Source organism: Rosa rugosa, chromosome 5 (genome assembly GCF_958449725.1).
Source record: "Rosa rugosa chromosome 5, drRosRugo1.1, whole genome shotgun sequence".
Lineage (NCBI taxonomy): Eukaryota > Viridiplantae > Streptophyta > Magnoliopsida > Rosales > Rosaceae > Rosa > Rosa rugosa.
In genome coordinates this window covers 23,066,367-23,081,676 of record NC_084824.1, presented here as the reverse complement: position 1 = coordinate 23,081,676, position 15,310 = coordinate 23,066,367, and the positions used below count along the sequence as shown (strand labels likewise).

At 41.5% G+C, this 15,310-nt stretch overlaps 1 protein-coding gene across 1 annotated transcript; it reads right to left on the bottom strand.

Annotated features, from left to right (window-relative positions):
• Positions 1–13,206: 13,206 nt before the first annotated feature.
• Positions 13,207–14,593, bottom strand: LOC133711378 (uncharacterized). Its single transcript, XM_062137509.1, has 2 exons — positions 13,550–14,593; positions 13,207–13,440 (listed from the first exon to the last, which is right to left on the bottom strand). Exons 1-2 carry the CDS (start codon positions 14,591–14,593, stop codon positions 13,207–13,209), a joined length of 1,278 nt encoding a protein of 425 aa, XP_061993493.1.
• Positions 14,594–15,310: the final 717 nt, after the last annotated feature.

The following is a 15,310-nucleotide window of genomic DNA, read 5'->3' as shown; positions in this document are numbered from 1 at the left end:
GTACACCGGGTACTCGCAATCGGAGTCCTTCCTAATCAGAGCTGAGCTTACAGCCGTTGAAGATGCCGCCAGATATATGTAGAGCATTTCTCCTGGAACAGGTTTGTAAAGTAGAGGTACCGCTGATAAGTACGCCTTCAAGCCAATAAAAGCAGTCTCGTGCTCAGCTGTCCAGGCTATTACCTCGACGTGCTGGGTCTTTAGCAGTTTGAAGAAAGGAGTACACTTGTCCGTCAGCCTGGAGATGAACCTTGACAGGGCGGCCACCTTGCCTGTAAGAGATTGGACCTCGTTCCGGTAGGTTGGGGATACCATGTCTAATATAGCCTGCACCTTCTCCGGGTTGGCCTCGATCCCCCTGTGGCTAATGATGTACCCGAGAAACTTTCCTACCTCGACCCCGAAGATGCACTTCTGCGGGTTAAGCCGCATACCATTGCGTAATATGATGGTGAAGACGATTGACAAGTTGGTTACGTGGTCCTCCGGAGTTAAACTTTTTACCAGCATATCGTCCACGTAAACTTCCATGATAGTACCGATAACCTCCTCAAACATAGAGTTGACGAGTCTCTGATAAGTGGCACCTGCGTTCTTTAATCCGAAAGGGATGACCTGGTAACAATAGAGACCCTTGTCTGTGGTAAAGGCAGTGTGCTCCTCATCTGCCGGGTTCATTCGAATTTGGTTGTACCCACTGAACGCATCCATGAAACTGAGTAACCGGTACCCAGCAGTGGAGTCGATTAGTTGGTCAATTCGCGGGAGCGGGAAGCTATCCTTGGGGCATGCCCGGTGTTAATGTTAGAATCCGTGGGGACTCTAGTTAACTATAAGTAAGAGAGATAGAGAGAGATTGACACGAGATGTATAGTGGTTCACCTCCCGCTTTAGAGGGAGACTACGTCCACTTGAATGTTGTACTAGTGTGTCGAGCCTTGCGGCCCAACGAGATTACAAGAGATGTAATGAATCCGTTGAGTTGTGGGAGGAGGCATTCCTTTTATAAGTCAAGGAAGCCATCTCCTCTACTTATTCTTCGATGTGGGACAAGTTTCCACATATTTCTAGTCTAGAAAGCCTAGAAGCATGTAGAAAGCTATGTTGTGGAGGCATCTTGGCAAGGGCGGGAACGTGGCTTTCCGGTGGCGGATTTGCGACTTCCGGATACCGCCGCGTAGCTTGAACATAGGGCTACAAGATGCAAGTCTCGGTTGGGCCTCACCATGGCTTGTGGATGTCCCAAAGAGGGTGTTACTTATGCTTGGTGATGTAGAGAACTAGCTTGCTAGTGTAGGTATGAACACCCGGTTGAGGTTTGTGTAGTCCACACACATGCGCCATGATCCCTGAGATTTCTTTGGCACCATAACCACGTTGGCTAACCACCGGGGATACGTGACTTCCCTGACAAAGTTGATGGCCATCAACTTCTTTACTTCAGCCTGGATAGCCCGGTACTTATCGTGTGTGAAGGCCCTCCTCTTTTGTCTTACCGGTGCTGAATAAGGGATAATACTAAGATTGTGCGTGGCTAATTCCATTGGTATACTGGGCATGTCCTCATATGATCAGGCGAATGCAGATGAGTTTGAGCGGAGGAACGAGATCAACCTTTCCCTGATAACCGGAGACAGCTTAGTACCTATCTTAACAGTCCTGTCCGGGAACTGCTCTGATAGCACCACCTCCTCAATGTCCTCTACAGCACCGGGCCGTTCTTCGTCTGAATCGGTATCATCCCTGGGATCCTCGTACCTGTCCGTCAGAGGGTTAGTAGCCACGGGCAACATCTCAGACTTTCCCCTACCGCGAGATACGGTCAATGAATAGCATTTCCTTGCTGCGGCCTGGTCACCCCGGATCGTAGCAATGCCGACCGGGGTTGGCACTTTCATCATCAGCATGTGACCTGCAATGAAGGTTTTCAGACGCCAAAGTGCCGGTCGGCCTAGGATAGCATTATAGGATGAGACGTAGTCCACCACGATGAACTCTGTTTTGATGGTTGAACAATTTGGGCTTTCGCCTACCGTGATCGATAGGTAATCTGATCCGAGTGGTTGGACGATATCCCCTGAAAAGCTAATGAGGGGTTCATTATCCTGCGACAGCTTGGCTCTCCCTCTGTTCAAAGCTTTGTACGCATCGCGAAATAATACGCTAACTGAGGCCCCGGTGTCCACGAGCACCCGGGACATTATATAATGGTCCATTTGGAGCGTGATTAAGAAGGGATCATCATGGGGCATCTTCAGATCGGCTTCCTCCTCCTGCAGGAATGTCACCGATGTCCATCCGGTACCACCGTCTTGCCGCGGGGCCTTGTGGAAGTTGAAAACTTCCGGATGACCGAAACTAGAATTTCGCCTCTTCCTCTGGGGATGTAATTCCTTCGGGCCCCCACCGTGGATCGTGAAGATTTGGCCGTACACGTCCACCGCTCCTATCTCCTTAGCAGGCAGGTACCGTTGGAGCTTGCCCCTCTGGATAAGGGACTCGATAGTATTTTTTAAAGCAACATAGAGATTGGTATTGTGTCCGGCATCCTCATGATAAGTGCAGAACTTTCCGGTATCTTGCTGCGTAATTTTACTCTTCGGGAACTTCCTTGGGGGTGGGCCCGGTATCTCATCCTTATTTTCGTTCCAAATAGTCTCGTATGAAGCGTTAAGGATTGTGAACACCTCATACCGGGGGGGTGGTGGTGTTCGCGGGGCCTGTTGTACCCTTGGCTCCCGCTGATGGTGAGTGGTCCCATAACTGTTAGTCCTGGATGAGGACTCTTTGCTTCTTTTGCTCGAGGTATGGGGTGACCTGTCATGACTATGGGCCCACTCCCTCTTTCGTGGCTCATCCTTGACAGTCGAGGCCGGGGTTGGCACCCTTAGCTCTGGTCTGGGGGTGTCCCCGTAGGTTTCGAATTCGGCCTGGGCGTGTCTGATGGCAGTGGCCATCAGCTCGTCGTAGTTGGCTGGAGGATTATGGTTAATCCCATAGAGAAATTCTCCGCGCCTTAAGCCTCTCCTGAAAGCCAGCTCGGCCAGTTCCTTATTAAGGTCCCAGCACTTGGCGGTAGCCGCCTGCCACCGATTTACAAAAGACTTCAAAGTTTCATTCTCTCCCTGCTGGACTTTTAACAGGCTCTTTGGTGTGTGTATCCCATCGGTGCGTAAGATGAATCGAGCTACAAACTTGTCAGCTAACTCCTTGAAATTCCCTACAGAACCGACCGGCAGTTCGTAGAACCAACTCAACGCTTCCCCTGACAAGGTTTCCTGGAACATATTACAACACACCTCATCCGTATATCCCTTGGCGCTTGTTTGCGAGCGGAAGGCCTGTAGATGCTGGTAGGGGTCTCCAACCCCCGTGTAGTCAATCTTTAGTGGCTTCGACATATCCGCTCGAATGGCTCCTCTAACCTGTTGGGTGAAAGGACCCGGGCGGTCCTCGTAGGTGGCCATGGCCCTCCAGGTGTCCCTGTTTTCTGTGGCCTGCACCCTTGCCTGCAGAGCATGCAAAGAGTTGCTCATTTGCACAAGTAATGCCGTGTTTGTGTCGGTTACCGGGGGGATATTCGGTACTGGCTGTGGTAACGGTGGTGGTGGTAGATGCCTCAAGCTTTCCGGGAATAATTCTACCGGTACTTGGATTACCCGCTGGGCAGCGTTCACGCCTGTTGCTGGTTGGGATGCTCTAGCCAGGGCCTGGGTGAGCGCCTCGTTGTGCTGGTGCCTCCGGTCCAATGCTCGGGCCAGCGCTGTGTTTTCATCTTCCAGATCCTGCATCTTCTGTTGCGTAAGGCGGTTTGTTTCCCTATCGGTATTCTGTTGTTCCCGATCGATCCTGGATTGTTCCCTGAAGGCTGCTATCTCCGCCCGCATGGATTCCAATTCCGATACCGGAGACACTTGGCCCGGGACATGCGGGTCCAAGGATCCGAGACCATGAAGTTCTTCAACACCTGGCGCTTCTGCTGATGAAGTACCCGGAGAGAATATCAGTGCCCGAGCGACACTTCTACCCTCTCCTGCCGCTCCTTCCGGCTCAGTCATGATATCTCCCCTATCTGGCGCGCCAATGTTTCTGGTGGCTTTCTCCGGGTACCTCACACAGAATGCTATACCTTCTGGGGTACCGATGCACCTCCTAAATCCTGTACCAAGAATACACGCTTAGAGGGGTAAACCGTACCGGACGGTTTACACCTCTCCGATGCCTGAGTGAGAAGCTAATATAGATGTATAGTAAGTAAATAGTGGACAAAGGAGTTATTACCCGTAAAAGGTGGTTGTGCTAATGCCTTTATACTCGAGCATGGGAAAGGAGTCTCCCCAATCTTCGATGTGGGACACAGGTTGCTCCTCTGATGCCATATCAGCCCCCCTGCTGTGCAAATCGTTGGGCTGTGCTGGCCTGTCCCGGGCCCTGGGTGCCCAGGCTGGTATCCCATATGAGTCCCACCATGGTAGGTTGTGAACCCGGCCCATGGCATAGTACCTGGGGGTACCGATGGGGCCCAGCCGATAGTGCCAAACTTAGTTGAGACTTCCCTAGTGTGTACAGGTGCGATTAAGGAATTTATTACGCCTAATTGTATTTTCTTTCCTAAATGTTATGTTTGTAATATAAATAGGAGGCATTTAGCTCATTGTAAAGGCCCCCGACCAACACAACTCAAAATCAATACATCAAATTCTCTACAATATCAATCTTTTTATTCTTTCTCTAGCCTACTTTAATTTTTATCGCTTTCTTTACCTTCCGCACTTTATCTTTCCTGCAATTTACTCTTCAGTCTCTTTAAATTTTATGCAATTTAATTAATTCGCATTTAGATTCTTGTTCTTTCACTTTTTGCACTTTACTTTCTGCAACCTATATCAAAAAAATCTTTTTAGAAGCAACATCGGTGAAGACGCCGAACGTCCTTGCAACAAAGGCAAGAGAACCCAGCGGCCAAGACAGTTCCTTCCTCGGCCCACAGTCACTTGAAAGAAGTCAGATCAAGCGCAAATCTTATCAAAACCTCGCTTGGCCAATTGGCCGCGAGTTGGTACGCCTGCGTATCAAGAAGGACGATTGGACTTCAAATCCCTCGGCTACTAATTTGAGCCGAGACGATTTTGAGGCAAACATCTTTTGGCACGCCCAGTGGGACGCTAATGTATTAGGTGTTTTCACAAATGAGTTTGTGCGAGCCGAATCTAAACGGCTCAAGTTCAATATATGGTGTTAATGGGAGATACAGTTATGTTGCGTACAAAAGTTTTGTTGACTTCAATAGCCACGCCGCATGGAATTTACAAACACCAAAAGCACAATCCCAATATGGTTGCAGTTTTGACAAGGAGGTTGATTTTTCTCTAGATGGTAAGCCCAAATTTGATCTCGACATTGAGCCTATTGATGATATATATGAAGAAGACAAGCCAATTCATGGCTTTGATCTACTCATAGGGCTAAAGCACCATCAAGACACTATAGGACAAAGTGAATCAGACGACGGGCTAAAGCCTGTTGTCTGATTGAAAATGAGGCTGTTGTCTAGTAGCCTGTCGTCTGATTGCGTTCAATCAGATGACAGGCTTTTTATGTCGTCTTCTTCCTCATTCATACAACATGTATATGTAAATATGTGTTGTCTGAATTTATTCAATTTCTATTAATTTGGCTAAACTGTCGTAGAGTATAGAATCACACAACAGTTTATTACCCAAGTATTGTGTGAAATGATCTTAGCACAACAATTTTTCCATGCCTGTGTGGTTGTGTGATTCATCCAACAACAAAGATATGATAAATATGTTGTTTGGAGTGAACCTCAAACAAGAGTTCATTTGGCAATGATAAATATGCTGTCTGAAGTAAACCTCGTACTATAATTACTATTTCCTTCTATTGTCTGAATTCACCCTTAGATAACAATTTGTTTGATGGCCCTGTTGTCTGAAATAAGCTTAAGATGACATGTGTGGGACTAGTTGTCATCTTGAATGAACCTCAAACTACACATGTTTTCCCTTTATGTTGTCTGAATATTATTTTGAATAACAAGTTTGAGAATGACTTTGTTGTCTGAAATTAATCTAAGATAACATGTGTTGGATAACATGTCGTCTGGAATAAATCTCAGAGTACACATTCTTTCTGTTTATGTTGTCTGAATTATACTTAGGATAACAAGTTTAAGTGTGAATCTGTTGTCTGAAGTGACTTGAGATAACATTTGTTGGACTAATTTGTCGTATTGATTGAACTTAAGACTACACAGACTTTCCCTTTATGTTGTCTGAATTTATTTAGGATAACAAATTTCAGCGTGAATATGTTGTCTGAATTTCATTTAAGAAGACAAGTTTTAAGATGCATTTGTTGTCTGAAATTGTTTTAGATTACATCTTTTTTGATGCATTTGTTGTCTCCTATAAGCATCACACGACATATGTTTTCCTTCCTGTTGTCTGAATTTCTTTATGATGACAAGTTGTTGGATGCCAATGTTGTTTGAATTGCTTTTAGATGACAAGTTGCTGGATGCCAAAGTTGTGTGAATGTACCTCAAACAATTGGTATTATGCGCTTGTGTTATCTGATACTTTGTACTACTACAGTTATTGTGCACTTGTGTTGGCTCATAATTGATATATGGAATGAACAAAAATATGAAATACAAATTTGTTCTAATTAATGTCATTTACTAGCATATATCATTCGCATACATCGCCAAATTATAAAGCACATTGAAACTACAAATACTGGTCCTCAAGTACTAAATAGTAATTCATGTCCATCCAAATCTTGAATACAAAGTTTGAGCTGAAATACCCCCAAGTACCAAGCCAATTCTTACCTATAAGTCTTAACCACAAACTTTGCCCATTCATTTCTGACCACATCAATATCTTGCTGGGCATATGCTGCTTCGCCTCTTCTCTCCCACTGAAACAAAATGGTTTACAATTGGTAAATTGACAACCAGAAAACATATCATACATGCAACTCAATTGTTCACAATGATATAATACAAGAATGAATCTAGAGTGAGTAGTATAGAACTCTATGCAACCCTAAAAACAGAGGTGCTTTATTACTCCAAACCATCATGTGTACGTACATCCTTTTGCCAAACACAATGGACTAGTAGACTACCAAAATTATTGCTGGATCAAAGGTTTATCATGCATTGTGGACAACCAAGACATAATTCATATCCACCAGCTAGATCGAACAAGATGCAAAATAACAGTGACCAAAATTTCAATAACCACAATCCAAGCAATATAAACTAGTTTTAATTACCTTGCTGAAAAAGTCCAAATTCATATCTTCCACTATTTCCTTCATGTATCTCATTATAAAGTATCCACAATCTTTGTCGGTCTTTTGCTCCGAGATACCCTGAAAACAGTATATTAAATACCAACTATGGCCAGTTAAATTCGAAATAAGAAACTTCTTACTACTAAGATTTTGAAAACTGTTTCATAAATCATACCGCACAGTTTTTCCAGGTAGTTGCTTTTCTGCCTTGCCTTTTGACTTGAGCATTATGTATTTTGATGCCGCTTTAATATTAACATAAAATTTGTGTTAAAGAACAAAATATATGCAGCTAGAAACATTAGTTTGAAATATAAGAATAACTAAAAAAACCATCCACTTACTTATCGACAATGTCCTTCCATTCTCCTGTAACAAGTCTCCTCTTTAATGGATCCATGAAGTAGACAGTGTCTTCTTCAGCATTTATTACAGTCAGCATCCAATGACATCTTCAAACCAAAAAAAAAAAAAAAACACATTTTTTGAAGACAATAGACATTGAGATTACAATATTCAGCAGCATAACAATTTCAGAAAGCAATCCTCACAATATAGGAAGATTACTTACCCAGAGTTATATGGCAACAAAATAATCTGGCCACGCTTTGCTCGTTTCAACCTATCAGCTATTGCAGGGGAACGCTCAATTGGATTACCACACCCAATGGAACCAATATCAGTAGTGTCCATAAATCCGACCATGTCCACCATCTTCGATTTTTTCAACACACCATAAAGATAGCTACAAATCAAAGAATGCTTCATTAAATCATAATTTTCAGGACATTTTTCTGTCAAAATTCCAACTAAAGCTAGTAGAGTACCTCATATAGATGCATATACAGCTGCCCGATACTTCCTTCATGGTAACAAAGTTATTAATATCGTGTTTACTCACAAAAATTTTGGACGCATGTCCAAAAATCTTTTCATCGTAGTTGCAGACAATGGTGTTCCCATTTCTCAATGTTTCTTTGGCCCAACTGCATACAGCTTTAAGGGATGGAGGAATAGTTGGTGGCAATGATGTCATGTCCAGATCTTCCTCATCATCATCATCATTTTCTTTAGTCCTTTTTCTCTTCTTCAGTCCTTTACTCTTTGGTGGCAACTCTTTCTGTAAATAAAAGTTGTACAAATCAGTAGGGACAATTCCTTTACAAGAATTAACTTCTGGTACATTTAAATCAAGTGAGAAGTAGTATTTATTACCTTACACTCTGCTGAAAAAATTTTCATGTTTTCAGGCCAGGCCACATAAGTCCTGAGCGCATCACGAACAGTCACTATTTCATCCTTGATTGGGAATGGAAGCTTAGCTTCATCCACTAGAGAGCGTACAATCGAGACACGCTTATTTCCTTCGCCCAATGGAACACCATGAATAAGCTGGCTGTTGCTTTCGTCATTGACTTCTATAATTGTTGCAATAGCCACAACATTATCGATTGAACCAGAAGCCAATTGGCATTCTTTTCCAATTGTCTGTGGATAAAAATTACAAAGTGTTATATGGTGAGACACTAAACAAGATAGCTGAATGTATAACATGGCAGCACATGCATCATCTAACTTAACAATATAATCATTCAGCCTTCTGTTTATAGTTACCTGAACTTCAGCCTTCTGTTTTTCCAGATCAACAAGAATGGGACCATTTTGCTCAGCCTTTGCCATAGCATCCAATTTCTTTTCATTAATGGGACTGACAATGTCCACAAGCTCCTCATGAAGTTCTAACTCCAAGGACTTTCTGACTGTGGTTGGAATCCGCATTTCAGTTGCCTGGGCAGCTTTCTCATGCTGATTTGAACAACTTCCTTGTCCAGAACCCATTTGCCTGTCAATGGTGGAAACTTTGGGGGACTCAGTTTGCACAACCTTCCCATTGAATTTATCTTCCAACCTCTTAAGCCTCTCTTCCCAAATTGCTCGTTCTTCTGCCAGTATCTTCTCCCTCTCTTGTTCCATTATTTTCTGAATACTCAACCTAACAGTCTGTTCAACACTTTGCTTTCGGTGCTTTGGGAGGTTAAAGTATGCAGCTTTCCTCACATTTCCTCCTACTCCTCTTACTATTCCAGTATTTTCAGGATTTCCCAATGCTAAGGTCAACACATCATCTGCTCCAAAAGTTCTTAACTCTCCCTCAGCCTCCTTTTTCTTCAAAACAGCCTGAAAAATATAAGTGGTCAGGTTATGTTGCAACATTACATTGAAAATGTCTTTTGACAAACCAAAATAGGAACGGCTTACAATTTTTTTGGCCTTCTCCTCTATTGAAGGATCTTTAAACCCACCATTCTTATCTTGACGTGCTTTGATCCACATTGTTGCACGATCAAGTTCACCATCAGCCATAGTTGCAGACTACATCAATTGATTATGTCAATATCTATACCATCGTATACATCAAATAAATCAAAATGCCACAAACCATGAAACCATCAAAATGCCACTTACCAGTTCTTCCTCCAATCCAGCGTATCCTTTACGTGACAGCCGATGAGGATACTTATTTAAAGCCCTTTTTTTTTTTTTTTTTTTTTTTCTGTTTTTCATGCACTTCCTACAAAACAATGTCCAGTCAATGCATGCTTAACATGTTAATACTAACTGCAAAACCAAAACATTAACTTATAATAGTTGAACCCTTACCAGGAATGCGTTAGATAACCTTTCCTTTACAAAAATCTCCCAATCCAGTTGATTAATGAAAAGATAGTCTTCTGGACGAGACTCGATAAGTTCGGGGTTATCTCTATAAGGGAGAATGTAGCGGGTCGTCAAATGGCTCTTAAATTCTCTCCATTTCTGTCCTGTTGAGATTAAAACCATTCTTTTGTGCTCCGGACGCAACACAAATGCCAACTGCATACATGAAAATTGCAGTAAGCAACATCTCAGTAGTTAAACAAGTAAGCACATATTATATTCAACACTTTATAGATACCAAAAGAACAAAAAACAGGACAGTTCTCATACCTTTACGCCTTCCCAGATTTTATTTTTTCTGTTCCATAAGAACATCCTTCCAAGTAGGAATCGTGATTGCAATCTTCTTGCGAGCTAACACCCCAATATATGACTGCATTTCTTTACCAGCTTTCCCTATGGGTTGTCCTTTCTCGTTAAACTTAACTGTCATCTTCTTTCCAATAATTTTTCGTCTAACAATGCGACTCATTGTTACACAACCTCGTTTCAGCAATTTCAGACCTTCCTTTTTTGTAGCTGTTGAACCCTTTGATCTAGTTTTTCGTTTCGATGACAACTTTGATGCAGCATGTACTGAACCCCATGTTCCAATTGATGTTGCTCCATTGGATCGCTTGGTAGTAGACCTTGTCCTTAGCTGGATTTCCCTCATTCTTTTGGCCATTGCTAGTGCTTGAGAAGAAGGTTTTCGTGTCGAAGGTGCCATTATCTGCAAAGTGCAAACACAAAACCACAAACAATTAGCTTTTCAATTCTAATATTTAAGTGTTGCGATACAAAACCAAATACAGCCAAACCTCATAACATTTTAAGTGTTACAACAAGTAAATAAGAATTCAACCAGTTTGCTTCATAATTAATCAACAAAAACATATCAATACACATGATAAACAAGTTAACTACCTATACTACAAATGCATTCAGATTAACTGTCAAAATCAACAAAAAACATCTATAATACATGTCCCTGAATCCCCTAACTTGGTTAGTTTGATAACTTTGATAGTTATCATTTATTAACCCATATCCCTTCATTTCCTTGTCGCATGTAGGGGTTCTGCTGATCACTGACTGTATTGTCATAGGTTTCGATGGATGGCATTGTTGCTATGAAGGGCTGCTGCTCCATTTCCAGATTCCCAATCTCTTCTTCTCCATCATGATCATGAGCATAATCCCTCTCAGGACATGTTATAACTACTGACCAATTCTCTTTGCTTGGGTCCTCTACATACCATACTTGTTTCACATCCTTCCCTAACACAAAAGGATCAGATACATGACCTATCCTATTCAAGTTTACCATTGTAAACCCAAACTCATCGACTTTAATGCCCTTGGCATTTTCAACCCAATCTCACTTGAAGACAGGAATTCTGAACTTATTATAATCCATCTCCCATATAGCTACAATAACTCCATAAAAATCCATGTCATCAATTTTGGGGTTTCTGTCCTTTGCACCAGCTACTTGTAAGGCACGAGCATGTAGGAAAACACCGCTGTTCTGCACTTTCGTAACATCGTCACGTTCCTTAGTATTGAAACGAACCCCATTAACCATGTAACTAGAAAATGTTGGTACATCTGAGTTTACTCCATCTGCAATCCATCTCAAAGAATCAGAGATGTCATTATTAGGATCCCCCAATGCTTCAACAACCTGCAAAAAGTTATAAACGACTTATGTTACAGCCATTTATTCCAAATATAACCACCAAATACATTTCAAACAAAATTTGGTACTTCTCTCTATATAGAACACTTACCCTTTCCTTTATCCAATTTGGAAAAGTTGAATTTTTCTTATCGGTCAGCCACCTTTCATCTTTTTTGTACTTAGGATATTGTTGCTTCAAAATCCATGTGTTCTCTGCAAACCAGTCCACTGATTAGTACTAAGATTTTAAAGTTAACATACATATAGAAATTAAACAGTAGCTCAAAATTGAAATAAATACTTACTCAAAGTATGGTCGGGCATCATCGAGATTCTGTAATACATTGAGATGTGCTAGCTCCAATTCCCTTCCATAAACAGATACAATACTTACACCGGATAAGGGTTTGGTGCAGCTTTCGTCAAATATACCTACTGATGGGATGCCAATTGTATCTTCACCACAAAGTACACGTTCTGAGATAAATTCCACTGCTTCTTCAACAATATATGACTCGGCAATGCAACTTTCTGGATGGTGTCGACTTCTAACATAACTTTTCAGGGTTTTCATGTACCTTTCAAAAGGGTACATCCACCTAAAGAATACGGGTCCACAAAGCTCAACTTCTCTAACAAGATGAACTGTGAGATGGATCATGATATCAAAGAAGGAAGGTGGGAAGTACTTCTCCAGCTCACAAACTGTCAAAACTAGATCTTCTTGCATTTTGTTCAGCTCTCTTACATCTATCACTTTACTGCATATAGCCTTGAAGAAGAGACAGAATTGAATTATTGCAAACCGGACTGGTTTATCTAAACTTGAACGTATAGCAATAGGTAGTAGCTGTTGCATCACCATATGACAATCATGTGACTTGAGACCAACCAGCCTTAAGTCATCTAAGGAAACAAGATTTCGTATATTTGAGGAAATGCCATAAGGACCCTTCATGTTGAAAAAAGACATGCACATTGCTCTCTTCTCTTCTAGAAGTAGATTCCAACTAGCAAGTGGCAACTTGTCCTTTTTTGGCCCAGGTTTTGGTCCTAAACCAGTCCGTATACCCATGTCCACCATATCCATCCTAGCAGCAACTCCATCTTTTGTTTTTCCAGGAATGTTGAATAATGTACCGATAATACTATCACAAACATTTTTCTCAATGTGCATAACATTGAGAATATGTCGAACCGGAAGAAATTTCCAATATTCAAGTTCAAAGAATATGGACTTCTTCTTCCAACATGGTATGGTTTCATCTTCTACACCCTTATAACTTGGAGGAGGATATTTTTTACCGAATGGCCAGTTCATGCCCTCAACCCTTTTGAAGACTTCTTCTCCACTTAAAGGTTCAGGTGCAAGTTCAAACTCTGGTAGGTTATTGAACTATTTGGTCTGCCTTCGATAAGGATGATGGCGCGGTAACCATCTCCGGTGACCAATATGGCTCATTTTCTGTCCATTAGACAACCGATAAGGTTTTGTATTCTCACAACACGGTCCCGTTCCCCTGGTCAGCAGCTGACCAGGGGAACATCACTGTCTCACAACATATAGGACAACCATTATAACCCTTCGTAACACTACCTGATAAGTTCCCATAAGCGGAAAAATCATTTATTGTCCAAAACAGAACAGCTTTCAGTTTAAAGTATTCTCCCTTAAATGCATCATACACTCCATCTATCCCATCCCACAGCTCTTTTAAATCGTCAATTAAGGGCTGCAAATATACATCAATATCATTTCCGGGTTGTTTAGTTCCGGAAATCAATAAGGCTAATCATGAACTTCCTTTTCATGCATAGCCATGGCGGGAGGTTATAAGTAACAAGTATAACTGGCCAGCAAGAATATCTGCTACTTAAAGAGCTGTGGGGATTGAAGCCATCAGATGAGAGTGCAAGTCTAAGGTTCCTAGGATCATTACCAAATTCTGGCCATTTTTGGTCCACTAACTTCCAAGTGGGGGCATCTGCTGGATGACGCATAAACTCATCTTTTCGTCTTTCAGACGCATGCCAAGTTAGGTTTTTGGAAGTTTTTGTCGATTGAAACATGCGCTTAAACCGTGGAATTGGGGGAAAGTACCACAATACTTTCGCGGGTACCCCTTGCTTCTCAATATTACCGTTGCCTAATTTCCACCTTGACTCCCCACAAGTAGGACCACTAGTCGCATCAACATGCTCTCCTCTATACAAAATGCAGTCATTAGGACATGCATGTATTTTTTTATATTCCATTCCTAATGAAACTAAAGTCTTTTTAGCCTCATACTCTGACCCTGGTATCTCATTACCTTCAGGAAGAAACATTCCAATCATGATCAACATGTCAGAATAGCACACATCAGACATTCCATGCTTTGCTTTCAGGTTATAAGTCTGTATAAGCGCATTCAATTTGGTGTGCTTCTTACAACCAGGGTATAAAGCTTTATCTCCATTGTCGACTAACTTCATAAAGTCATTTGAGTCTACTGAAAACTGCTCATCCTCACCATTATCGAAATAAACCTCATCCTCACCAGCCTTTTTTTCTCCCTGATCTCCCAACCCTATATTGTCTACCCCATCTTCTTCTTCTACCATATCTACAGTAGCTTCAGATGGCTCTTCATTGGCATTCATCGTTGCCCTAGAAGGTTCCCCATGCCATACCCAATCTTTGTAACTCTCATCTATACCATTCCAATATAGATGATCTTTTATCATCCTAATTGAAAATGTCTCATCTGTGCCCCCACATTTAGCGCAGGGACAGCAAATATTATCTACATCGCTAGGATTCTCAAAAGCAAACTTTAGAAATTCCTCAACACCTAGTTCATATGTGTGTGATCTTCTATCAGCATGCATCCAAGACTTATCCATCTTTAAAAATAAAACAAACTTAACTTCAGACAACTTAGAAAAGCATTCTCATATGTACCAACATAACACAACTACTTTAAAAGAAGAAGAAAACCAGAAAACAGAATAAGCCAATTCAATTCAGGTGTAACTTATTGTAAGTATGTTTCCATATTCCACAAAAATATAAAGACCTTGCATTAGCAGAATATAACATATTGTCTAACATATCCAAATATAAACCATTGCTACACACCTAGGATAATTAAGCAATATTGCAAGGCATATATACTCACATAACTCACAACCACAAGCAGTATGTTAGAAGGCATGAGACATATTTGTAAGTTCATGTTCAAAGAAGAAACTAAGAGGTATACCTTAAGGATAGCAAGGGCAAGCTTAATTTTGTCCAGTGATGCTGTATGACCAGCGATACTATATGACCTTCTTCAACTCATAGATCTTTACACACCAAATACAGACCCTACATATTTGTGGGTATAAATAGTGCGTAAGTACATGGAAAAATCACAAACATAAGCAAAGAATCAAGATAGATCTCTGTACACCAACAAGATTCTATGAATAAGATCGATTAGACATGCCCACAAAATCTGCAAGTGTATTCCTCTATATCTAATCACATGACCTGGTATACTTCTAGTGCCAATCAACTTTCTAGATGTGTGAATTGAAGTTCTTTAATGTGCAGCTTGCTAGACCATTGTAAAAATT